The 24673-nt window shown below is 63.0% G+C and overlaps 2 protein-coding genes across 9 annotated transcripts in view; one reads left to right on the forward strand and one right to left on the reverse strand.

Moving 5' to 3' along the window:
• Positions 1-1749, forward strand: part of BRD7 (bromodomain containing 7) — a 39109-nt gene extending 37360 nt beyond the window's left edge. The window contains exons 14-17 of one of the 3 annotated variants that reach the window (XM_036275982.1): positions 468-579; positions 696-839; positions 983-1126; positions 1691-1749. In XM_036275982.1, the coding sequence (XP_036131875.1) occupies positions 468-579; positions 696-839; positions 983-1126; positions 1691-1731 (441 nt within the window). In that variant the 3' untranslated portion in view covers positions 1732-1749. Of the gene's footprint in view, positions 1-467; positions 580-695; positions 840-982; positions 1127-1532; positions 1659-1690 lie in introns of those variants that run through there. The other 2 variants (XM_036275980.1, XM_036275981.1) reach the window with 2 other exon arrangements.
• Positions 1750-2019: 270 nt separating this feature from the next.
• ADCY7 (adenylate cyclase 7) overlaps positions 2020-24673 on the reverse strand; it is a 41893-nt gene continuing 19239 nt past the window's right edge. For 5 of the 6 annotated variants that reach the window (XM_036275974.1, XM_036275975.1, XM_036275973.1 and 2 more), the window contains 23 exons: positions 24083-24250; positions 23301-23450; positions 22627-22775; positions 22105-22216; positions 18948-19075; positions 18441-18599; positions 18106-18238; positions 15968-16159; positions 15608-15642; positions 15116-15199; positions 14074-14146; positions 12629-12726; positions 11726-11810; positions 11224-11349; positions 10377-10466; positions 9261-9454; positions 8364-8457; positions 7978-8133; positions 6523-6669; positions 6066-6170; positions 5512-5626; positions 4245-4369; positions 2020-4079 (listed from right to left, as the gene is read on the reverse strand). In XM_036275974.1, the coding sequence (XP_036131867.1) occupies positions 3933-4079; positions 4245-4369; positions 5512-5626; positions 6066-6170; positions 6523-6669; positions 7978-8133; positions 8364-8457; positions 9261-9454; positions 10377-10466; positions 11224-11349; positions 11726-11810; positions 12629-12726; positions 14074-14146; positions 15116-15199; positions 15608-15642; positions 15968-16159; positions 18106-18238; positions 18441-18599; positions 18948-19075; positions 22105-22216; positions 22627-22775; positions 23301-23450; positions 24083-24250 (2865 nt within the window). In that variant the 3' untranslated portion in view covers positions 2020-3932. The remainder of the gene's footprint in view (positions 4080-4244; positions 4370-5511; positions 5627-6065; positions 6171-6522; positions 6670-7977; positions 8134-8363; positions 8458-9260; positions 9455-10376; positions 10467-11223; positions 11350-11725; positions 11811-12628; positions 12727-14073; positions 14147-15115; positions 15200-15607; positions 15643-15967; positions 16160-18105; positions 18239-18440; positions 18600-18947; positions 19076-22104; positions 22217-22626; positions 22776-23300; positions 23451-24082; positions 24251-24673) is intronic. The other variant, XM_036275979.1, reaches the window with a different exon arrangement.

Genomic DNA, 24673 nt, shown 5'->3' on the forward strand with positions numbered 1-24673 from the left:
GTAGAGACCAAGTCATGTGAATCCAGAATTAAAGCTCCACCCATTTTGGGGTTTTATTTCTCCTGTGCAATACTGACAGCCTGGCTTTGGGGCTGTTGGGAGACCCAGGAAGTATCTCACGTACAAGGTCCCCTATAGGAGTGTAGGTCAGCAGACGGGGGGTGACATGGTCTGTGAGCCAAGGAGACGGGGCGGGTCCCAGTGACCAACGCTCTGCACAGCAGCGCAGTCCTGGGCTGCGGCCACTCCGCACCCCGAGTGGCTGGCATGTGAGACTCCACCACACTGTGCAGGGCTGTGGACACTTGTCGCCTGGCTTTGGGAATGGCGTTTTTATAGACATCAGATTACAGCTGCAAAGTAAGTCGGGAGAATAACTGGGCTGTGAACACAGGCTGTCTTACTGATTTCTCATTCTAGCACGGTCGGGAGGGCTTAACACGCTCAAGTACTTCCTTTCTTGAAAGCAGGGTCCAGAAGGAGAGCTGGCAGGGCGGTTCGACTGTGGTCAGGACAGGCTCACTGTGCTGGAGGCGGTGGCCAGCTTGGGTGCTCCCGTCCAGGTGTTTGGCTCTGAAGGTGAGTGTCCGGGCAGCTGAGACCGTGCTGGGCTCAATTTGGGGACTAACGATAACCTCTGAGCATGGGGCTCATTGACGGCCGCGAGCAGGTGATCAGTGTTGCTTGCCCCGCAGAGGCCGAGGTGTTCCAGCGGAAGCTCGACGAGACCACCCGGCTGCTCAGGGAGCTCCAGGAAGCCCAGAACGAGCGCCTGAGCGCCAGGCCCCCTCCCAACACGATCTGCCTCCTGGGGCCCTCGTACCGAGAGATCCATCTGGGTAGGTCGTGCCTCCGGCAGGGGGAGCACCCGGAGGGATCCGGTGGACACTGGATTTTTGCACTTACATACTTTTTAACTTTTAAAAATATTGATAAATAAACCACATTTCAATACCCAGAACGGTTTTCATTTTTTTCCTAGCTGAACAGGTGACCAATAACCTTAAAGAGCTTACACAGCAAGTAACTCCAGGAGATGTCGTCAGCACGTACGGAGTTCGGAAAGCCATGGGCATCTCCGTGCCCCGCCCGCGCATGGGGAGCAGCCTGGTGGATCTAACCGAAGGTGCGTGTGAGGGCTGTCGGCAGATTTCACTTCTGCACGTTGTTAGTGTGTCGGCTATTAGTTCTTTACAGAACTGAAGGGTTTAGACATTTGTGAAAGAGCTACGGTGGTCACCTAATAATGCACGTGGTCTCCGGCCTGTGCGGAGGGCCTGTCCGCACCTGTCCCTGCACGGCCCTTTTTTTGCATTTATCTTCAGATGGGGGGCGGGCATCGATGTGAGAGACACACCGAGTGGTTGCCCACACGACCCCAGCTAGGGCCAGAGACAAACTGCAACCGAGGTACATGCCCTTAGTGGGAACCGAACCCGGGACTCTGCAGGCCGAGGCTCTAACCGCTGAGCAGAACTGCCTGCACAGCCCTGTTCACCAAGCAGAACACTCCACAAGCTCTTTCCTTGCAGATCGTGAAGAAGCTACGAAGACCGATGCTGAGTGTGGACCTGAGGGGACTTGATTATATATTATGTGTATATTTTTTCATTAACCTGGAAATGCTTTTCAAAATATTTGTAAATTGTGTTTTTAATTAAACTTTGGAACAATTAATTTAATGTTCCAGAGACTGGCCTCTTGTTGGCAGCAGAGCTGTCCTGGGACTAAGAGCTGGACGGTAACGGGGGAGAAAGCAGCCTCCGAGCCACCTCTGCTGGAAGCAGCTGCTGCAGATGGGAAGCCCCTTCCACAGCCTTCCCAACCTACCAGATTCGTTTGACTCAAAGCGGGCCTGTTGCCCCACAAAGCTAGAGAGAGTAGGGGTGGGCGGGGCTCTCGGGACTGCTGGTTCAGATGCAGTTGGGCAGCCATGGCCTATTCTAAAGTCAGGACATTCGGCTTTTCCAGACTGGTTCAGCTTCCCATGTGTTAAATTACCAATCAGAAACCCTGGAACTTTATAAAAATGAAATAGAACATTTTCAAGCAAACACTACAGGCCTGTGAACACGAGTGCACAGAATGAGCCTGGCCACGTGCACATCTGCGTCACTGGCTGACGCAGTGCTCGGCCTGCTGTCTGTGCCGTGGGAGCTTCTCTGGCCGAGAAGCTCGGGGTCTTTCACGAGCTGGTGAGGACAGAAAAGGGACCTGTCCTGTCATAAAACAAAAGGACACGTGTAAAGGAGTGACTTGCTCATTAGAAAACAGGTTTATAAAAATAACTGCAAGTGACTTCTGTGGTCAGTTGTACACTCCGATCTGAACATTGAAACCGAATCTTATCTGAGCAGTGCTTAACTGGAAATAAAAAACATACATTAATGGTGACCAGTTATTTTTTAAACTCCCAACCGGGATTTCTGTCGCTGGAAGAAACAAGCAGCTTGAATGTCGAGCAGGAAAGGCCCCTGCACACTGATGTGCGCCTGCGCGGGCCCTCCCTGACCCCCCGGAGCCTGCTCGCCCTGTCCCACGAGGCCAGCCCTGCGCGTGACCGGGTGGTGTAGAGGCAGATTCCTTCCTACAGCAAGTTCCTGCACTTGTTCATACCATTCCAGTCACATGCAGCGTCACTGCTGCCCGGCACCGTGTACGTCAGGGTGAGACGCTGGCAGCTGGCCCCTCGGCCCAGGCAGCCCTCGATGTCAAGTCGCTGCTAGCACGGTCTGTGATCTCGGGAACCCCACTGTGCAGTGACCTCACCTGTACTAGGTCCTGGGCTGCTCTGGTCACGAGGCAGTGCAGTCAGATCAGAAAAGGAGTGGCAGGTTGGTTGGTTCTCAGGGTGGGGCCGGGTTGGGCTCTGGATCCTGCAGAGGTGAGGCTCACAGATGGCTCTGTGCACCTGCACTGATCCCTTCAGCCAGCGTCTCCGCAGCCCCGAGGGCCTCCCACGTGCCCTCGCTGAGTGCTGGCTCCTGGCCGACGCTCCTCGGGGCTGGTGTGCAGGTAGCAGACAGGACGGTGCACTGGCGCCCGCGCTCCAGGCCGCTTCTCCAGTCAGCGTGGTTGCGAGACGCACGGAGGCTCACCAGGAGCCCGGAAGTGCATGGTCGAGGGTGAGGTTGGTTGTGACGAATCTTCTAGGCTTTTTGCTTATCGAACCTAACCTCAAAATGGAATCCAAGTGGTCTGATCCAAAGCCAAGGCCACGCTGCCCCGCTGGCTCGCTCAGAGCCCTGTTCCAGAGAGCTGCGTCCCCACCACCAGCCAATCCCACCAGCTGATGGGGGACAGCAGCCCCGCTGAAGTGCCGGCGGTTAGAGGCCGGGCGGGCGCGGGAGGGAAGAGGTTTGCCTAGTGTCTGACATCATTAAAAAGTATAAAACCTCCATTAATAAGGTGTCCATTTAAAACAAACATGCCAGAGATGGTGAGGAATGCGTCCACCGTGCTTTCTTCCCACCACGAAACCATTTCTGGACTGGGAACACCCCGGTTCTAGCCACCAGAATGCCTGGGCGAGCGGCAGTCCCGCCACTGGGCAAAAGGCGTCCCCAGCCCACCCGACAGTGTGTCAGCCCTGTACCAAGAGGACGGGTGTCATTTGCGCGGCTGGCGGCCACAGCGGGTGTGTTCGGTCGTGCTCCGCGGCCTCCACGGCAGGCAGGACCTGAGCGAGGATCTGACACTCCGGGGCCTGTTGCTGCCAGGCTGGAGGCTGTGCCCACCTGTGCAGTGAGCACCTGGGGCCGGCGTGTGTGTCCAAGTCTTCTTGTGCAAGTCCCAGGAAGCCACGCACAGCCACCTGTCGGGTGGTGGTGGCCCTGCCCGTGGAACACCCGTGGCTGGCGTGGGCTGTCTTCCTGTCGGCTTGCTTCGGGGCAGCGGTCGGCCCCCGGCATGTCCTGCCCCTACCAGCAGCCTCAGTTCAGCCCAGGCCCTTGGAACTTGGCGGTGTCCGTGCAGACAAAGTAAGTCCTCAGCTCCCCTTTGCCTTTGACATTGATCAGTCCGCGGCACTCACAGGAGTAGCCGAGTCCCTGGAGGATGGTGCACGTCTCCTCTGTCACCTGGAGAGAGGGGAGACGGGCCTAGAACCAGCAAGGACAGCTGCCGTGGTGGCCAGGGCGAGTCTGCTTCCCTCAGGGTTTGATGCTGGGTCAGTGAGCGCCGCCACGTCCCCTCACCTCCAGGAGGTGCCTCCCTCCTCGGTCCCGGGCCCCAGCTGGGTTTACCTGGATTTTCCCAAGTTGTCCAGTGCTCTCCATCCTGCTGGCGACGTTGACCGTGTTTCCCCAGATGTCGTACTGGGGCTTCCGCGCCCCGATGACCCCAGCAATCACAGGCCCGTGGTTTATGCCTGGAGGTGATGTTTGTAGTCGGCAGGTCACAGAGGCCCAGCCTCAGGGTTCTGCCCCTGGGGAGGCCACCAAACCCACCACCAGCCACAGGATGCTCCTACGGAACTGAAGGAAGGCTGAACGGAGCTTCCCACGTGGGGCCTGCTCACCACACTCCCTGGGTCTGGGTGACACCAGTCCTAGCCTCTGCTAATTTTTTTTTTAATCCTCACCCAAGGATTTCTTTCTATTTATCTTCAGATGGGGAGGGAGGGAGGGAGGGAGAAACATTGATGTGAGAGAGACACACTGACTGGTTGCCTCCCACATGACCCTGACCAAGGCCCAGGGTGAACCGCAACTGAGGTAGGTGCCCTTGACCGAAATTGAACCCGAGCTGACACTCTAACCACTGAGCCAAACCGGCCAGGGCCTCTGCTAATCTTTTTTTTTTAATCCTCTCCCAAGGATTTTTTTTTGCGGAGAGGGGGGAAGAGAGAAACATCGGTTCTGGCCGGTTTGGCTCAGTGGTTAGTGTCAGCCTGCAGACCAATGAGTCGTGGGTTCGATTCTGGTCAAGGGCATGTACCTCAGTTGTGGTTTGTCCCCAGCAACTAGTCAATGTGGCTCTATCACATCAATGTTTCTCTCTCTCCTCCTCCCGCCCACCCTATCTGATAATAAGTAGAAAAATATCCTCAGGTGAGAAATAAAAAACAAAAAAACTCTTCAAGTCAAAGGAGAGAGAAACATCGATGTGAGAGAGACATCGAGTGGTTGCCAACCACACGACCCCAACGGCCAGGGACAAACTGCAACCAAGGCACATGCCCTCAGCAGGAACCGAACCCGGGCCTCACCGGTCTGCTGGCCAGGGCTCTGCTAATCTCCTAACAGTGAAGGGGTCTGAGCCCGGCCCTGTTAGCTCAGTGACCACTTAGACCAACAACGTGGTTCCCAGGTGATTTAAGCTGGTGGTCTTGGCTTCTCCGTTTTCTGTAAGAACGTATTAGTAAAACTTTCAAAGGTGACTGTATCAGTGGTGTGTGAGGACCACTGGGGCCGTAAAATCAGGGGTCTCTAGCACCTTCACAGTAGATGGGCGAGAACACCTGAGGGGGCCTGCCCACAGCGCCCTGCGCCCCCTGCCCGCGGGCCTCACCGACTCGGAGGCGGAAGGAGTTGAAGGAGTGCCTGTTGATCCCGTCCAGCTTGTTCATCAGGGCCATGCTGAACTCCACCATGATGCCGATGTGGGCATGCTGCCGCTCCAGGTCCTGCGGGCAGAGCGCGGGGCTGGGCCACGGCTCACCCCGCCTCTGCCCCGACTGCGGTGCCCGGGCCACGGCTCACCCCGCCTCTGCCCCGACTGCGGTGCCCGGGCCACGGCTCACCCCGCCTCTGCCCCGACTGCGGTGCCCGGGCCACGGCTCACCCCGCCTCTGCCCCGACTGCGGTGCCCGGGCCACGGCTCACCCCGTCTCTGCCCCGACTGCGGTGCTGGGCCCCGGCTCACCCCGCCTCTGCCCCGACTGCACTAATGGACACTCCGGCGCACCCTGAACTGGCGCACCACGCGGGCACGGAGGGGCTAGTGGTGGGCAGAGACGGGCCAGTGGCTCCCGCACAGAGGGCCCAGGACCTGCCCCACCCCCACAGGTCAGGGACTTGAATTCCCTCAGGCCGGGACGTGAGACCAGCAGAGTGGCCGAGTACCTGGTTCTCGTGCCCTGAAGGGACGCTGAGCCCAGCAGCGGCCATGTAGGTGCTGCCGATGGTCTTGATCTTCTCCACGCTGCTGAACTTGGGCTTGAGCAGCAGCTGCAGAAGAGACGGGGCCACGGGGCAGCTGCAGGCCCGCCCCAGCTCGGAGGGTGTGGCCCCCTGCCCCCTCTGCTGCCCACGTTCTCCCGCCAGGCCCTCCCCCTGCCTGTCTTCCCCACCTCCCCATTCCTGTCTGGACTCTGGTTCCCGCTAAGGAGCCGGTTGGTTCCATGGCAGCATCCACAGGCCTGTCAACCACCAAGCCCGCCTCCCACTCAGGTCGACAGCGAGGGCTTAGCTGGAAGCCACCTTCCCGAGGACGGGCCGGCGGAGCCGGCGCCCGCAGGTGACCCTGATACAGCGGCCGAGCACACCTGCACCCTGGCGCCGCCGCGCCCGCGGGTCCCACCTCGTCAAAGTCGGCGATGATCTCGTTCAGCAGGCGCAGGCACTCCAGTCCCTCCTTGTTGACGTCGCACTCGGTGTAGAACACCTTGAACTCTGGCACCGAGGCGAACATGACGCAGACGCAGTCATAGGACTGATGGTACCAGTCCTGGGCGGGGGAGGGAAGAAGTGCCTGGGAGCGGGCAGCAGCTGCGGGTGCTGCACCGGGAGGGGCAGGCTGGGCCCCCACCCGGCTGCACAGGAGGGTCGTGGGCCCTTGAAGAGCGGTTGTCAGGTGGCTGGGGAGGGTCAGGCCCGGGTTGGTTCTTGGCTCTCAAATGCCCTGATTCTGCAGAGTGGGGCTGAGGGGGACAGCCAGGAGCCGGGCTCTCTGTGACGTCGGCACAAGGCGGGTGGGAGAGACTGAGCCCACAAACAACCCGACACACCTGGTCTTCGCCACCATCCTGCCGGCCCATCTCACGGGTGCACCTGGGCCCAGGGCTGAGCACCTGGCTGCCCGGGTCTCTGCCCCCAGGCCTGTGTCCCTGGGGCGCACGGGGAGCACTGCGCAGCGATGCCCTTCACCGTGCCCTCCGGCTCCCGGCCCCAGCGACCTCGCACCTCCTCTAACTTGTCCCCGATGGAGTGGGCGGCCACGTGGGCGGGCGGCACGTTCCCCAGCGACCTCCCACCTCATCTGACTTGTCCCCAATGGAGTGGGCGGCCACGTGGGCGGGCGGCACGTTCCCCAGCGACCTCGCACCTCATCTGACTTGTCCCCAATGGAGTGGGCGGCCACGTGGGCGGGCGGCACGTTCCCCAGCGACCTCGCACCTCATCTAACTTGTCCCCGATGGAGTGGGCGGCCACGTGGGCGGGCGGCACATTCCCCAGCCACCTCGCACCTCATCTGACTTGTCCCGGATGGAGTGGGCGGCCACGTGGGCGGGCAGCACGTTCCCCAGCGACCTCGCACCTCATCTAACTTGTCCCGGATGGAGTGGGCGGCCACGTGGGCGGGCAGCACGTTCCCCAGCGACCTCGCACCTCATCTAACTTGTCCCGGATGAAGTGGGCGGCCACGTGGGCGGGCAGCACGTTCCCCAGCGACCTCGCACCTCATCTAACTTGTCCCGGATGGAGTGGGCGGCCACGTGGGCGGGCAGCACGTTCCCCAGCGACCTCGCACCTCATCTAACTTGTCCCGGATGGAGTGGGCGGCCACGGTGGGCGGGCAGCACGTTCCCCAGCGACCCTCGCACCTCATCTAACTTGTCCCGGATGAAGTGGGCGGCCACGTGGGCGGGCAGCACTGTTCCCCGCGACCTCGCACCTCATCTAACTTGTCCCGGATGAAGTGGGCGGCCACGTGGCGGGCAGCACGTTCCCCAGCGACCTCGCACCTCATCTAACTTGTCCCGGATGAAGTGGGCGGCCACGTGGGCGGGCAGCACGTTCCCCAGCGACCTCGCACCTCATCTAACTTGTCCCGGATGAAGTGGGCGGCCACGTGGGCGGGCAGCACGTTCTCCAGCAGCAGGCGGTTCACGCTCTCCATGGTCTCGAATTCCTCGTGCTCCTTCTTGAACTTCTTCTTCCACAGGCAGTCCAGGCGGCAGTAGTAGTCAATCTGCGGACGGGACGGTGGTCCTGGCCCAACAGCTGGGGGCCCACGTGTACCCCTGCCCATCGCCTGCCCACCCTGTGCCCCACAGGTCACTCGGGTCCCAAAGGCAGCTAAGGACACCGACTGGAGACTAGACCATGGCTTTGCCACAGGGCTGTCTGGCCCAAATCTGAGGCAGCCCAGCCCCCTGTCCCCCTCCAGGGGCGGGCAGGTCGGCTGTGGCCTGGGCTCACCTGTCTGGACAGCATGATGAGTGTGGCGTAGAACAGAACCAGGTAGAAACTGATCATCGTCTTCAGATCCCTCCACAAACAGGCCGAGGAGCTGCTGGACATCAAGGGGGGGGGGCAGGGGTCATTTCCAGCTCCCACCTGGCCCCCAAACACAGGGTGCGGTGTGGGGTGCAGGCTCAGTGCCCCCCACCAAGAGCTGCCAATTCCGAGGCATCTCTGCCCGCAGTGCTCAGTCCCCGCAGTGCAGACAGTAAACAAGACAAAAGAGGACTTCAGGGAAAGAAACGGGGTACAGGCCAGAGGTCGGCTAGGCGTGGGGGCCTGAGATGACATCTGAGCTCACACCGGGATGACAGGAACAGCCGCCCCGCACTGGCCAAGAAAGCCCCCGGCAGTGATGGAGCCAAGAGGGTGCAGGGGGTCAAAGTGTGTGGACGGTAGGAGCTGCAGGTGCAAGCCACACTGGCCGGGGTCCCACACCCCAGCCTTTTAGTTCAAGGGAGCTCTTCTCCGGTGGGGCCCAGAGCCCCCAGAACCATGCACACAGCCCTTCCTGTGTGACAGGTGGCACCCGCTCGTCCAGGAACAGCAGATACAAGTGCTCTTTCCAGAACTCTGGCTGAAGCCTCCTCCTCCCCAAGCCCAGACCGGCCAAAAGACAGGACAGCCTGGATGGTCTCCGTGGGACCAGGGACAGTCCCCAGAGAACCTGCCAAGGTGTCACACTCGGTCCGAGAGCTGCAGACCTGGAAACCTTCCTTCCTTCCTTCCTGTCAAGTAGAAATCACGCAGCCCCCCCCCCCCAACGGTTTCCCACCAGAGGGGGTGTGGTTTGAAATGACAGACAGGTGCTACAACAGCAGTGGGATGGGGTCCTGGTGGCGAGTGGTGGCCTACCTGAGGGTGGCGTTGGTCTCGGTGAGGTTGCCCAGGCTGCGGCCGCAGCAGCCCCCCTGCACGCACAGGGCGGTGTTGAACAGCACCAGGTAGGCCACCAGGGCCACGGTCAGCAGCACGACTTTCAGCTCCAGGCTCATCCTCAGGAAGACAGAGCAGGCGACGAAGGCCAGGATGCAGCTGCAGGTGTAATACTGGGGAGATGGGGTGCTGGTCACCCCACCATCTCCTGTATCTGAGACACCTCCTGGACCAGTCGTCACCAGAGGGAGGGACGCCTTTAGCACTTGGGAACTCCGTGGAGAGCCAGTGTCTTCAGCATCCCCTTCCTGCCTCCCTGACCTCCCTTCTTCACAACCAGGCAGCAGCGAATCTCTTTCTGCTACTATGTCGTTTCTACTGTTACTGTACTTCTACTTCCGGCAGGGGAACTGTTTAAAGGGATAATGTGACAATGTCGTTTCTACTGTTACTGTACTTCTACTTCCGGCAGGGGAACTCGTTTAAAGGGATAATGTGACAATGTTGTTTCTACTGTTACTGTACTTCATTTAAAGGGGAATAATGTAACAAACGCCGTGGTGTGGAGACGTGACACGGGGCGGGGGCGGGGGCACGCACATGCCTGAACAGCCTCCCTGCCTCGTTTTTGCCATGAGCTTGCCCTTCCCAAAGTGCATCCCTGCCCACATTACTCTCCTGCTCAAGATCAGGCCGTGGCTGCCCAAGGCCCCCAGAATGACCACCAAACCCTTCTCCCTCGCGCGCACGCCCTGCCTGGAGCCGAATCAAAACACCGCTGGCCACCAGCCGCCCCGTGGACGAGCACTGAAACCTGCCCCTCCTCCCCTGCGCTGGCCTTTCTGCCCCCGAGAGAACAGCTCAAAATGCATGGCTGCCTCTCAGAAGTCCCACGTGCCCTCAGGCTGCTGTGGGCTCCCGGTGTCGGCCCGCCTCCTGGTCAGCAAAACGGAGACCTGGCCGGCCGGCCACAGAGCGGGTCCGGAGCACGCACTAGCACGGGCGCTCCCACCCGCGCCCAGACGCCCGGTCTCCAGCTCCGCCCGCGTGCACTCGGCTCTGCCACGCGCCAGGGCAGCAAGGGGGGGCACTCACTGGCAGGAGCTCGCACGGGGTCCTCTCCCTGCTGCTCGCAGCCTTCGGGCTCGTCTGGTTCCCCGCCGGCGGCCCCAGGGAAGAAAGCGGCTACAGAGAAGACAGGTCCCCGCGGGGGCGGTCAGGGCCTGGCACTCCAGGGCCTGCCGGGGCTGAGCAGGGCTGGGCCCAAGGCCTCTGCCAGCATCACAGGCGTGTGTGCCCAGAGTGCCCGCCTGACCCCACGGCAGCACCAGCATCACAGGGGAGGGACAGGGGTGTCAAAGGCAGACACACGGGCACCACCCTGGAGCTTGAGGCTGATGCAGCTGGGAGAGGCTGGGACCAGCACTTCCAAGGAGCAGCCTTCTCTGCAGGCGAGGCTCAGGGAGGTAGGTGGTCAGAGCGTCGGGGCACAGAGGTGGGGACACCCCGACTCCAGACATGGGGCCTGGGCCGCCCAGCAGCAATGAGTGAGGCATGCAGCACCTGAGCGCAGCCCACGGGGCAGGGGCTCCGTGCCCTCCCAGCTTGTCCCCGGGCAGCTCCCAAGTCTCCAGGAGGGTGAGACGGGGCCTCCTCGGGGGCCCGGGATGCTGCTTCTGGACATATGCGGGGCTGGCCACACGCATGCTCTGGGGCACCCATTTAAAAACTGAAGGGTGAGGAGCTCTAGGGCCACGGAACCTCCCACCCCGGCCTCGGGGCTCCGGACAGGGGTACACCACGTGGAGCTTTTAGGCCACAAGACACAGGAGTGGAATCTGCAGATTCCCAGGGTCAGGACTGGCTCCCTCCACCCGGGAAGCGCACACAAGGGTCCTTCCCGGGGCCCACCCCCACCCCCACCCTCACGGCCTGAACCCACCAGGTTGAATATGGCGATAGTGAGCAGGCTGCCGATGGTCAGGACGGCCAGGGACAAGCGCAGCAGCGGGTGAGTCTCCACCCTCTCAGACACGGCCCGGCGCATCCCCCGGGCTGGGCAGCACCTCTGGAATCACAGGGTCGATTCACGCAGTCGCAGCCGCAGCCCGAGGGGACTGCCTAGGCTTTGGCAGGGGAAGCCCAGCCTGAAGGCCCAGGAGACGTGAGAGCCCCTGGGAACTCAGCCAGGGCAGCCAGTACCCGTGCAGTGCACAGAAGGGACATGCCACCCCCGAGGCCACTTAGGGACCATTAACAGGCCGGGCACAGCGGAACCCACAGAAGTGTGGGGAGCATCCAGTGACTGTCCCCGAGACGTGGGATGGAGGGGGGCACATGAGCAGAGCCCTCCAGGGAGGGTCCAGGGGCAGGGGCTCACATCTCCACAGCCTCAACACCTGTGGGGCCCAAACAGGGGCTCAATCCTGGGCCTCCCCACTCACCAAGAACTGGTCAGCAAAGCACAGGCCCAGCACCAGCCCCAGCACGCAGGCCACCAGCCCAAAGGACACCCCCAGAGCCGCTGTCCTGGAGAGGGAGGGCAAACCTAAGTTCTGGGGGCTCATCTGCTCAGGGCTAAGCCTCGGACATGCTCCCCCACCCCTCCCAGCACCCCAGCTCTCAGGTGCATGGCCTCCGTCTGCCCCCTCACAAACTGCTATTTTATACCCAGCCAAGAGGCCCTTTGCAAACCTGTCCAGCTGCCCCACGAACAGCACACAAGGCCTGGCCAAAACATGAAGCCCAAATCAACCCACATCCCTGCTCCGGGCCAACTGTGTCGGAAGTGAGTGAACACGCAGCCTGGAGTCAGGAGCGCGTCAGAAGTTCCACGTAAACATGTCCTATCTTTAGTGAGCGTGTCCTAAACCATGACACTCATGCCACGGCCTCACTACCCTTCCAGAACCAACAAGCAGCTGACCTTCCTTCCTCCCTGCTCCTCACACCTCCGTCCAGCCCCACCAGGCAGAAGCGGGCATCTCCGCATTGCACCCCGACAAGGCGTTACCCACCCCCCCGAGCCTCGGTTTCCCCCAGCTAAGGGCACGCGGAGGACAGGGAAGCCCCTCAGGCGGAGCCCACACTGAAGTGCCCGCGGGCCGGGCAGGTAGCAGGTGACTTGGAAGGTGAGAGGCCATGGGAGTCGGGGGCCTGTCTCCAGCTCGAGGGAGCAAGCACGTCCAAGTAACGCAAAATCGAAGAGCCAGTTACACCAGGTGTGGGGGACACAGGTCTGAGCCCGTTTCCGGGACTCCGAGGCCTCATGGTGCTGAACTCTTTAACAGGTGGCCCCTCCTGCCTGACCCCAGTGGGCGTGGCCATCCGGCTCACCCGCTACTGACCTGGGCATCAGCAGGAGGTGGACGAGCAGAATGCAGACGAAGATCAGGCCGGCACAGGCGAAGTAGTGGCGGGCCCGGGGGATGGGTGCCAGGCGGTACTGGGAGCAACAGAGAGGTGAGGGGCGGCCAGGACGGCTGAGGCCCCAGCGCAGGGCCACCTGCTCTGACCCTCCTCCGGCCAGCTCAAGTTAGTCACCTTAAAGAAGCCTCACCCCTCGGAGTTGAAGGCGAAGTCACATCCTCACAAATGAACAACCACATTTGTTCCCATGTTGTGTTTGGAGGTGACACCCCCTACGCCCCCCATCTCCCAACATCCCTGGAAAGCCCCGGGCCCAAGTCTGCAGCTGAGAACCAATCTGAGCTCCGGCACTGCCGTGATGAGCTGGTGGTGGGTCTGTCCTCGGCCAGACCCACCACCAGCTCATCATGGGGGCCAGCCCAGCCTGGTCTCCTGCCTGGGGGGCCAGCCCGGCCTGGTCTCTGCCTGGGGGGCCAGCCCGGCCTGGTCTCTGCCTGGGGGGGCCGGCCTGGTCTCTGCCTGGGGGGGCCAGCCTGGTCTCCGACCTTGCTGCTATAGCAATGTGCTCTTGTGCCATCAGTGATCATCTTGTTTATTGAGCGCCTACTGGGTTCTGGCCATGTCCCAGGCACCCAGGTGATGTCATTTAACCCCCAGGACAGCTAGGGTGGGCCCTGCCAACCATCTCACAGACTCTTTGAGGTTTGGGGGCATCTTGGCCTCAGTGGTGGGCCTTCTCCCACGTCGGCCTCCAGGGTGGGGGCTGGCTCTAGCTGGGTTCCCTGAGTTAGGGGTTCCCTGGGTGGGGAGCTTGGGGTCTGGAGGCAGATGTGGTCACCAGGACACCTGCCTAGGGGCCTCCGGGCCGTGTGGCCCGGGCATGCTGCAGGCTGAGTACACCAGGAGCCTTTGATGGTGCCAGGTGTGGAGGGACAGGCAGCTCGGGGTCCCTGCCTGGCAGCTCGGGGCTCGGCTGACCTTACTCCTCAGTCTGGGCCGAGGACCAGGCAGGAGACCAGGCTGGCCCCCCAGGCAGACGCCAGGCCGGCCCCCCAGGCAGGAGACCAGGCTGGCCCACCAGGCAGAGACCAGGCCGGGTCCCCCAGGCAGGAGACCAGGCCGGGCCGGCCCCCCAGGCAGGAGACCAGGCCGGCCCCCCAGGCAGACGCCAGGCCGGCCCCCCACACTGAGCTGGGGCTTCCCTGACCACAGGCCCACTCGGCCCTGAGGCTGCCCTGGCCCTACCAGCTAAGTGTTGGCGCTTGAAGGGAACAGAGACTCCCAAACCCCGTGGTTGTGTCACAAATGGGGGCATGTCAAATACAGGGGTGAGGCCAGCAGGCTGAGCCTCTGTCCCCCCACGTCAGCTGGCGCCGTCCCCACCACCTGCCCGCCTCGCCCTCCGGCACTGCCCAGGCCTCACCTCTCGCTCGAAGCCCTTCTCCAGGAAGAGGGACCCGAAGGTGTAAAAGTCGTCGGACTTGGAGCAGCAGGGCCTGCGGGGGGGGGACAGGAGTGGACATTGGGGGGCGGGCAGCAGGGCCTGGGGGGGCGGCAGGAGCGGACATTGGGGGGCAGGCAGCAGGGCCGGCAGGAGTGAGTATTGGGAGGCAGCAGGGCCTGGGGGGGGCAGGAGCGGGTATTGGGGGGGCAGCAGGGCCTGGGGGGCAGCAGGAGCGGACACTGGGGGGCAGCAGGGCCTGGGGGGTGGCAGGAGTGAGTATTGGGGGGCAGCAGGGCCTGGGGGGGCAGGAGCGGGTATTGGGGGGACAGCAGGGCCTGGGGGGCAGTAGTGGGTATTGGGGGGCAGCAGGGCCTGGGGGGGCGGCAAGAGCGGGTATTGGGGGGCGGGCAGCAGGGCCTGGGGGGCGGCAGGAGCGGGTATTGAGGGGCAGGCAGCAGGGCCTGTGGGGGGGCAGGAGCGGGTATTGAGGGGCAGGCAGCAGGGCCTGTGGGGGGGCAGGAGTGGGTATTGAAGAGCGGGGCAGCAGGGCCTGGGGGGGCGGCAGGAGTGGGTATTGAAGAGCGGGCAGCAGGGCCTGGGGGGCGGCAGGAGCGGGCACTGGGGGGGCAGCAGGGCCTAGGGGGGGCAGGAGCGGGCATTGGGGGGCAGGCAGCAGGGCCTGGGGGGCGGCAGGAGCGGGTATTGGGGGGCCTGGGGGCGGCAGGAGCGGGCATTGGGGGGCAGGCAGCAGGGCCTGGGGGGGCAGGAGCGGGCATTGGGGGGGTAGCAGGGCCTGTGGGGGGGCAGGAGCGGGCATTGGGGGGCGGGCAGCAGGGCCCCCCTCAGGAACACCACGAGGAGGAGGAGGAGTTCCCCAGGACATGACTGGACAGAGCTGGGTCACTGGGGGGCCTGGCCACAGGGCCCCCCGGGAAGGAGGCAGGGAAGGGGGCAGGGAAGGGGGCAGGGAAGGGGGCAGGGAAGGGCCCCGGGAAGGGGGCAAGCGAGGCCAGACCCTCACCTCGTGGAGCTGAGCCCCTCGATGGCCGACATCATCTCGTCGTCATACGAGTCGTCCTCCGATCGCCCCTTGGGGGACGCACTTCTGGAATTGACACCCACACAGGCATCACCCCAGGGACCCGAGTCCTTGTGCAGGACGGCAAAGGGCCAGGCAGGGCCCACTGAGGCCCAGGGAGAACAAGTGAAGGCCTGGCATGGCCGTGGGCAGCAGCCCAGCAGGAAACAGACAGCAGAACCCCCCCAAAGCCTCTTCTCGGGCCAAGAGCTCCCTCACAGCCCCCTGCTGAGCCGCGACCCGGTGGCCCGCAGCCGCTCATCACGGCCAGTTCTGGTTTCTAGCTACGGCAACTCCATGGTCGGGGCCAGGCCTCACACAGCGCCCTCCTTGGCAGAGGCTAGGCAGGGCAGCCTGCCTGGAGGAGGTGACTGGGACAGGATTTGTTCAGAAAGTCAGGCCACCTTTTGCCAGGGGAAGGAACAATACACCTACCTGTCAGGGGTCCGGTGGCGCCGCAGGGGAATGGCCTGGAAGGGAGAAGAGACGGTTAGTCCCCAGAACATGGGGGCGAAAGTCCATCCTGGGCCTGGGCCTATTATCTCTGATACACACAGACAGGATGCAGGGACTATCTCGGCTGCAGACATCTAAACCAAAGCTAAATTCTGGGGAACGAGGAAGACGGAGACATCCCAGCCACCCTGGCCCCTTCTCCATACACCTTCACGTCCCTAGGAGGGAGGCAGGGCAGAACGGGACGCATTTCACAAGTGGGGAAAGTGAGGGTTGGCTGGAAGGACCCTTTAGCACAGGCTCTCCCGGGCCCCAGCTCCTCGGGGGGACGGGGCCTACCTTGGGCCTCTGGCCATTGGGGACAAGGGTCTCGCTGCTGCTGATGCTCTCTCGGTGGTTGAGGTGGGCAAAGGGCCGCGCAGCCCCCCAGGACTCCAGGTAGCGGGTCATGCGCACGGACGCTCGCATCTTCAGGGCTGCGTCCCCCTTGGGCTTGGCGAGGTGCTGGCTGGGTGGGGGCGGCTGCTGGCTCTGCGGGGACACACAGGCACGGCCTGTCCCACAGGCGCACTGCCCAGGGCACGGCCCGCCCGGCCGGAAGGGAGGACGGCGAATGACTGCGGGGTCCGCAGTCCTCGGGGACGGGCTGAAGCCCCCTGCACTCCTTGGCCGGCTGGAGGGGTGGCCCCAACTTGGGTCTGGGCCTCCCCATCCCAGGAGTAGCCAAGTCACAACTGTGCACACCCCCTCACACCCTTCTGTCTCCCCAGGCAGAGAACGCGTTCAGGACCTAAGCCCTAAGGCCCAACTTGCCCTCCTTGGAGCCAGATACTGTCCTTGGGGCCTGAAAGCCCAATGCCCCCCTTCCCATCAAGGCACCTGGGGAGACTGTCCCAGGGAAGCCACAGGCATCCAGCCCTGCCTGCCGCATGTGGCTGGCACATGTCCTTCCTGCGGGTCCCAGCCCAGGGAAGAGGGTGCTGGCTGCAACCCAGAGAGGCAGAGAAATGTCCCACCAAGGGGCCGATCCCTCACCCCCCTGGGGCACCATTCTAGGGATCTCCACTTGTGTGGCCCCCAAACCACAGCAGAGGTCCATCGCTTGCCACGCGCCTGCTGTGGCCATGCCAGGATGTGGTCTTAGCCAGGCCCTGAGTGAGGGCCCGGCCCTGCCTTCTTCACCAGTGGCTCACCCCCGTGAGAACACCCCCTCGGACCTTCCCCACTGGGGAGGCCGAGCCCCGAAGGGGGGGGGGGAGAAAGACCCCCACGGCCACCAGAACCAAGTTTGGGCCGTCTGGAGGTCTTGAGCCCCCCTCCCCCCACAAACACCTAAACCACACACACTCGAGAAGCCACAGCAGTGACTTCCCTGGAAAGTTCCAGCCTCCTCCTGGGACAGAAGCATCTCTACACCGAGCGCGTCTCTGCCCGAGGGAATGGCGTGAAATCCAGCCGTCTGAGTCCAGGGCCCCAGAATGCACTGTGCCCTGTGTGGACACCTGCCCTGGGTGGGGGTCGCGCCTGTCTCCCCCTCCACTGTCAAACGGCAGGAGCTCCAGAAAGCACACCCCTCTTTAAGGGGACGTGCTGGCCACAGACAGGACGCACGGAGAACCCCACTACACGCCCGCCGTGCCTCCTGCACGTTCAACTAGGAGGGTGGACGAGACGACACAAAGGCGGGAGGGAGGCAGGGGCCGGAGATGACCATGGAGCCCGGTTAAATCTCCATTAGCCACACGCTTTCCGGACACTGTGTGGTTCCCACACATCAGCAGGCGGAGGCCCGGGGGTGGGGGTGGGGCCCCCCGGCTCCCGGGAGACTGGCAGGCGGGCCAGCCCTGAGGACAGCCAAGGCCAGAGCGAGAGGGAGCTCAGAGCCTGCGTGGCTGACATTCTTGAGTGAACCCCAAGGATGACTCACCAGCAGCTACGGGACCAGCTAGCTTCCCGGGGCGGAAGAATGGCCCGGGCGTGGGGCAGGCTGGGAGCAGCCCCAGGGCCCCCCACCACGGGTCCTGAGGAAAGTGAGGCATGGCCACCAGCCCACACCACGGGCAGAGCAGGACACACGGGGGCCCAGCCCTGTGGCTCCACGGCCCCCTGGCCATTCCCCGCTTCCCGGAGTCTCACCGAAAGCATGTTTTAAAAACGTGTTGAAAATCCGGAAGATTAGTGACCACTGCATGGAAAACCAACTCATCGTGACTTATTTCCAGGGTATTTGTGACGCGCCCGGGTTGGCTGCGGTGGATGCTTCACTGGGTTAGCGGTTTCTCCTCGGAGGTGGCCGCTGCCATTGTGCCCACGCCACGGGGAAGGCCACAGGCCCAGGGGGGTGCTGCTTGGGGCCTAGGCTACATCGGCGACGGGAAACTCACCCCCGCCCCAGGCAGGCCTCTCCTCCGCTCTCCCTCCAAGGGGCCTTCCCCTGGGTGTGGGCCCCCCCAGCCGCTGCCTCTGAGCCCTCGTACCCGGGGATCGATGACCAGGTAGGTGCGGATGTTCATCTCCTTCAGGTAGGGGTCCCGCAGCTGCCCGTGCCCGTCCTCCACCTCATACGTCTTGTCCAGGTGGTTCAGCGTCGCCTCTGTGATGTGCACCCGGCTGGGGGAGACCCACGTCAGGTGGAGCAGCAGGGCCCAGAGAGGGCTGGCACCACCTGGGGGTGCACAGCAGCCAGAGCCCAGCAGCCTGACATGCAGCTGCTCCACCCACGGCAAGGTCACTGGTCCCACCTCTGACCCCGCCTGATACCCCAGCCCAGAGTGGCCCCTGGCCCGACCCCCAGCTTCCGGCTGAGCCTCACCCAGGGACTCCAGCGGCCTCCATCCTGTTGGCGAGGGACACATCGTGGGACCACACGTCGTACTGCCACTTGCGCAGCCCGATGACACCACACAGCACGTTCCCCGAGTGTATGCCCACACGCATGCTGATGTCCACGCCCGTGGCCTCCCGCACCTGCCTGGGGCGGCAGGAGGGTCACCTCACCCAACCAGGACTGCCTTGGGGCCCTAGGCCCTAGACCACTGGAGCCCCAGTGTGGGGACGGCACTGGGCGGGGCAGAGCAGGGGTGGGGGGAGAGGCAGGAACAGGGCAGGCCCAGCACAGGGAGCATGGCCTCAGCCTGCCGGAGCTGCCCGTGCCCCGTCCTCACACCCTGGGCTTGACGCTCGGAGCCCCAGTGGGAGGGACGCAAAACAGACAACTAAGTGACCCAGGCTAGCCACCCGCACATCCCCACCAGCCCTTCGAGGCAGGAGGGCGCCGTCCCGGGATGGCCCCAGTGCCCCAGCCTGCCCCGGCACCTACTTGATGGCCTCACACATGTCCAGCCCCATCTTCACACAGTTGCGGGCGTGGGTGGGCAGGGACACGGGCAGGCCCGACACGCAGTAGTAGCAGTCACCCAGGATCTTGATGCGCATGCATTCGTTGGCCTGCAGGGCAAAGCGGCTGGTGGGTGGGGGCCTGGGGTCACCGGCCAGCCACCTCCCCCGCACCCTCCAGGGGAAACCAGGCTCCTTCCAGGCCAGGGGCTTGCTCCTGGGGTACCAGCCACCAGTGGCTGCTTCTGGGCCTGGAGAAAGGATCGGGAGCACGGTCCTCTCCACTGAGGGTGACGCCCTGGTCGCCCTGGAGGGGGCGCTCCCTTCATTTCGTTCATCCATGAGCACCTACCGAGTGCCCTGCCCAGGCGCCTGGACAGCAGTGAACAAAGACAAACCACCCCCAGCACGAGCTCACACACTGGTGGCAGGATGGACACGACGCTGATAAAATCCACGTCCAACAGTGTAAGCGCGGAGGAGGAAGACGAGGCGTGGGAGGGGAGAGGAAGTTCCCAGGAGGCCAGAGAGCCTCTCTCAGAGAAGGCAACGTTCCAGCAAAGACCTGAAACACTGAGGATAAGCCGTGCAGGGTCCGGAGGCAGAGCATGCCCAGCAGGAGGAGGAAGTGCACGTACAAAGGCCCTGAGGCCGGAGGGCAGAGGCAGCCTGCAGTGTGGCTGAAGGGGATCGAGCAGGGGAGACGAAGAGGTGGCAGGTGCCACAAGCTAACGGGTCAGCAGGTGTGCAGGAAAGTCAAGACATGGCATGCTGCTAGGGCTGCAGGATTTGGGGGTGTGGAGAAGAGCAGGGAGGAAAGATGGGGTGCGAGAGGCTGGAGTCACACAGGAAGATGCCCATGGGGGAGGGGAGGCCCACGCCAGCTGTCAGGTTCCATCTGAGGGGCTTCCGAGGCCACTGGACCCTCTGTAAGCCCCCAGCCAAGGTGGGGTTTTCAGGAACATGAAGGAGGAGCTACTTGCAGGCCCCACCCCCCACGGAGGCCTCAGCAAGCAGCCCTGCCCCTGGCTTCTGGTGGGCAGGGAGGCCGGGCTGGTGCACTGACAGCCCAGCTCTCTCCTGCACAGTCCGCAGGGCGGGCTGCCCTCCTGGCACGGAGGTATCCTCTCCGGCCTAGTGCCCACTCCCTCCCATGCCCGTCAGGCCTGGGGCAACAGCGCAGCGTCAATGACCAGGCAGGGCACCATCCCTCCGTCCAGGCTGCACCCGTCCTGCCTTTCTGAGCAGCCCCTTTCTAAACCCTCCTCCAACGACCCCATCTGCATGTGCACCAGCGGCTCCTGCTGGCACGTGAGGGCTGGCTCTCCCAGAAAGCCGCAGGGAGCCTGAACACGCAGGCACGGATCAGGGCTCTGGCCACCCTCACCTCCCCTGGGCCAGGCACAGGCCTGCCGTCGGGATTTCTACTCCCCAGGCTGCCTCTGCACCCGGCCCACAGGCCCACTGCCTGCCACAAGCCAGGAAGTCGTGCGGGTGCGTTGGGGGCCCTGGGTTCCTGAGCCCAGGCGCAGTGACGCCTCAGACAGCAGGCCCTCTCTGTCAAGAGTCACAGCTCTGGAAGCTGACCGCTGGTAGGACTCTGCCCGTCTCTCAGCTGGGAGGCTGGCGCCTGTCCCCACCTGTAAAACGGGGCTGCCTCCTGGGCCTGCCACAGACGGGGTGCTGTGTCTAGGAGGGCAAGGGCAGGTCCTTGGGATGTGTGGCCGGGAAAGGGCCAGCTATGGCCTGAGACCCTGGCCCCTGCCCCACATATGGCCCAACCTCTGGGAACTGCCACCTGCTGGTTCAAGAGAACGTGAAGGAAGAAGCTGAAGCTGCTGAAGGCCCCTGCTCAACAGGCCCTTCAGTCCACAACACCTGGGGGGTTCTCCAGAGCACTACTGGCCAGTGGCATTCAACTATAATTGAGTCACCCCTGTGACGAGAGGCTCATCGCCTGAGATAGAGGCACTCCCGGTAACCTCCTCAGACTGAACAGCTGTGACCACGAAAATGTCTTGTGTGCACATGAGGTCACCTGGGGGGCATGAACATTCTCAAGGCTGTGGACACGGGTATCGCTCTAAGCTTTTCACAGGACTCAAACATGCAGCCAGGACAGAGCCCCTGCCTTAAATTCTACATGTGGGCCTCTACCCCGCCCCCAAGAAGCCTGCCTGGACCATCTGAGCCTGGGCTAGGTGTTCCCCGGTCCCACAGCCCCCTCTGACCCACAGGGCCCAACAGCTGGGAACTTCACAGGCCCGAGGCCCCGTACAAGCTCAGGGCTGCCACTCAGTAGGGCTTGGGACCATACGTAGGTTAATGAATAACTGAGGCCCCCTCCCCCTAACCACATGTACCTCTGGGTTGGGTGCTGCTCACACAGACAGAACGGAGATCCCAGCTCGGCCCTGTCTGGTCTCCAGACCTCTCCTCCACCAGCTGTGTCCTGGGGACTCTCTCTGCCCACTGACCTCCCCTGCTGGCACCGGAGTCAAGTCCAGGGCCCTGGGTCCATCCCACCCCTTACCCCAGCCCTCAAGTCCTTGCATGTCAAACCCTGTGACCTTGTCCCCTTCACACTCTGCCCCTTTCGCACGGAGCCACGTTCATCCCAAGGGCACTCGGAACTTCCTACGCCAGGGTTTCGCACATGCTGTGTCCTCTGCCCAGAACACTTCGGGTTTCTTTTTAGGGTTTCTATTTAGGGTTCTCAAACTTCACTGTACACATGATACACCTGGAATACTGTCAGAAGGCAGATCTGGGTAGGCTTGGCATTCCACAGTCCCCCAGGCTCCCAGGCGAGGCAAAGGCTGCTAGCGCTGCGCAGTGAGGATGGAGCCGCCGCCTCCAGGCAGCCTTCCGGAGGCCCCGTCTCAGCTCCCGAGCCCCTGCTGTGTACTGCCCGTCTTTCCACTGGCCTCACGTTCTGGGGGGCAGCATTCTAGCGGTGCTGGCCCCCACTCACCCTCCACTTCTGCCACAAGGTGCCCAGAAGCATCTGCTGCCTGAGTCTAAACCCAGCCAGGCCTCCGTGCCCCCCGCAGCACAGCACTGGGCACAGGACGGCTGTGGCGGCGGGAGGGCTCCCGACTCCCACCAGCAGAGGGGGCACCACGGGCCGGCGGGCTCACCTTGGCGATCTGGTCAAACTTTCCGAACAGCTCGTTCAGCATCACCACCAGCTCTTTGGGGGAGCAGTCGCTGGCCAGCCGCGTGAAGCCCACGATGTCAGCGTAAAGAATGCTGGGTGGGGTGGGGTGAGGTGAAGGTCACAGCCAGCCCCGTGAAGACAGGGCTACAGGGACACGGGACCAGCCGAAGCCCGTCGCCCCGCTATTCGGCAGCCTCCACAGGGACAGGGGAGAAGCTCCAGAGGCTTCCCGTGGGCGCAAACCCGGGTGTGCAGGGGCCCGGCCGCTGCAGGTGACTGACTGCTGCTCTCCCCGCGGTGCTCCGGCACCTGGAACCGACTTCTCCTTCCCTGTATCTGCAGTTTCACCTCTGACCCTCCTAGGACTCCCGTTCTACAGGTGAGCAAGCTGAGGCTCGGGGGTTAGGACGGCCGGGGGAGCCCGCGCCCAGTCTGCACCCCCTCCCAGCTCCCCGGGCTGGTTCTGGGCCGTGCATGCACACCAGCCTGGCCGCCTGCCCACCTGACATTCTGGTGCCGCTTGACGTAGAGGCTGTGGAAGTTGTTGTCGGGCACGTAGCGGCGGTCCCCACAGCCCTTGAGCCGCTCGATGATGGTCAGCTTCATGCCCATGGAGATGTGGGCTGGGAGCACCGACAGCAGCAGGTTTTCCTGGGCACCAGGGTGGGGCGGGGGAACGGCAGGGGTCAGGCAGGGTGGCATCAGGCCCCAGGCTTAACCTGCATGTCTCTCCTGTCTGCTCTGCCCATCGCCCTCCACATCTGCTGGCCTACATCCTTCCACCACCCAGCGGGCACACACCCTCCGCGTCCCCAGCTGCCCCTGGGTGTGGTGAGGCCTGCATGGGTGTCCAGCCACGCACCCCCACACCCGCTCTAGGAGCACGCGATGTCGGTGGAGAAAGGATGCGGGGCGTGGGGCTGGGCGCGACGGGGTGGGCCGGAAGGGCTCTAGGGGGCGGGCCCACCTGCAGGGCGTGGGGCTGCGAGACCCTGGAGCAGTGGGGCGGGGCCGACGGCTCTGGGGGGCGGGGCCAGACGGCTCTAGGGGGCGGGCCCACCTGCAGGGCGTGGGGCTGGGTGACGCTCGAGCAGTGGGGCGGGGCCGGACGGCTCTGGGGGCGGGGCCGGACGGCTCTAGGGGGCGGGGCCGGACGGCTCTAGGGGGCGGGCCCACCTGCTGTCGCTTCTCGATGCGCAGCTTCCTGCGGGTCTGGATGCACTTCACCGTGTAGGTGAAGAGGTCGCGGGAGGCGTCCTGCATCTGGTGCTTGTGGAAGGCGCCGGTGAGGTTCCCGCAGAGGAAGATGATGGCATTGGCCAGCAGCTGCAGTGGGAGACTGGGCTCAGGGTCTGGCCTGGTCTGTGCCCTGGGGGCACTGTCCCCCATGATGAGTCCATTCCCTGACCTCTAACCCCCTCAGGCTGCACCCTTCCTGGAGCAGGCAGGGAAACTGAGGCCCAGACAGGGGCTGTCTCCGAGGGAGTCGCTGTGACTACAGGACCAGGGCTCAGGCCTGTCTCGGCATCTGCCAATCATTCCCTGGTCCGGAAGGGCTGGACCCCAGACACCAGGGAAGCACAGAAGGCCCAGCACCCCCGGCTGCCCAGAGCTCTGGCCTCCGCCTCCCAGAGCAGACACCAGACCCAGTCAGGAGGAAAACAGATGTGTGAGTCACCACTAAGTATGAACAAATTTTGCTCACTCAACACAAGACAAAAGACAGGATGGCCAGGGATGGCCCCAGCCCTGTGGGCGAAATCTCAGGAGCAGGGCTCACCCAGGGCAGTGCCCTGCACCCAGGAAGGGGGCCCAAGAGCCAGGGCTTGAGTGAGGAGCTGAGCTTCTGGGTACCACAGGCCAGTAAAGGCCAAAGGCTTCGGAACCAACTCATCCCGCAGGCCTGGCTGCCCTCCACCCAAACCACAGCCCCCACCCAGACCCCTTGAGCAGCTCACCTGCAGCCCCACCCAGCCGCTGGGTGATGAGAAGACCCCCATGAGCGCGCCGAGCACCAGGAGGTGAGAGGTGCTGGAGACGGCCCCCGCCACGACAGCCCCCTGCATGCTGAAGGGCAGCAGTGTGTACACCACGAAGACGATGAACAGGAAGAAAGGCACCTGGGCCTGGAACCCCATCAGAAAGAACATATGTACCCCCATGTTCATAGCAGCACTGTTTACAATTGTAAGATCTGGAAACAGCCCAAGTGTCCATCAGTAGATGAATGGATAAAAAAGCTGTGGTACATATATACAATGGAGTACTATGCAGCTGTGAGAAAGAAACATCTCTTATCCTTTGAGACGACATGGAGGGACCTGGAAAGTATCCTCCTAAGTGAAACAAGCCAAACAGAGAAAGACAAGTATCATCTGATCTCACTTATTTGTGGAATATAATGAACTAAACAAACTGATGAACAAAACTGACCTAGAGACAGAGAAGTAGGGTACAGACTGACAAACCCCAGAAGAGGGGGTGTTGAGGGGGAAGAGATAAACTACAGAACTCATATGCATGTACGCATAACCAATGGACATAGACAA

The sequence above is a fragment of the Molossus molossus genome, unplaced genomic scaffold (assembly GCF_014108415.1).
Source record: "Molossus molossus isolate mMolMol1 unplaced genomic scaffold, mMolMol1.p scaffold_m16_p_21, whole genome shotgun sequence".
Classification (NCBI taxonomy): domain Eukaryota; kingdom Metazoa; phylum Chordata; class Mammalia; order Chiroptera; family Molossidae; genus Molossus; species Molossus molossus.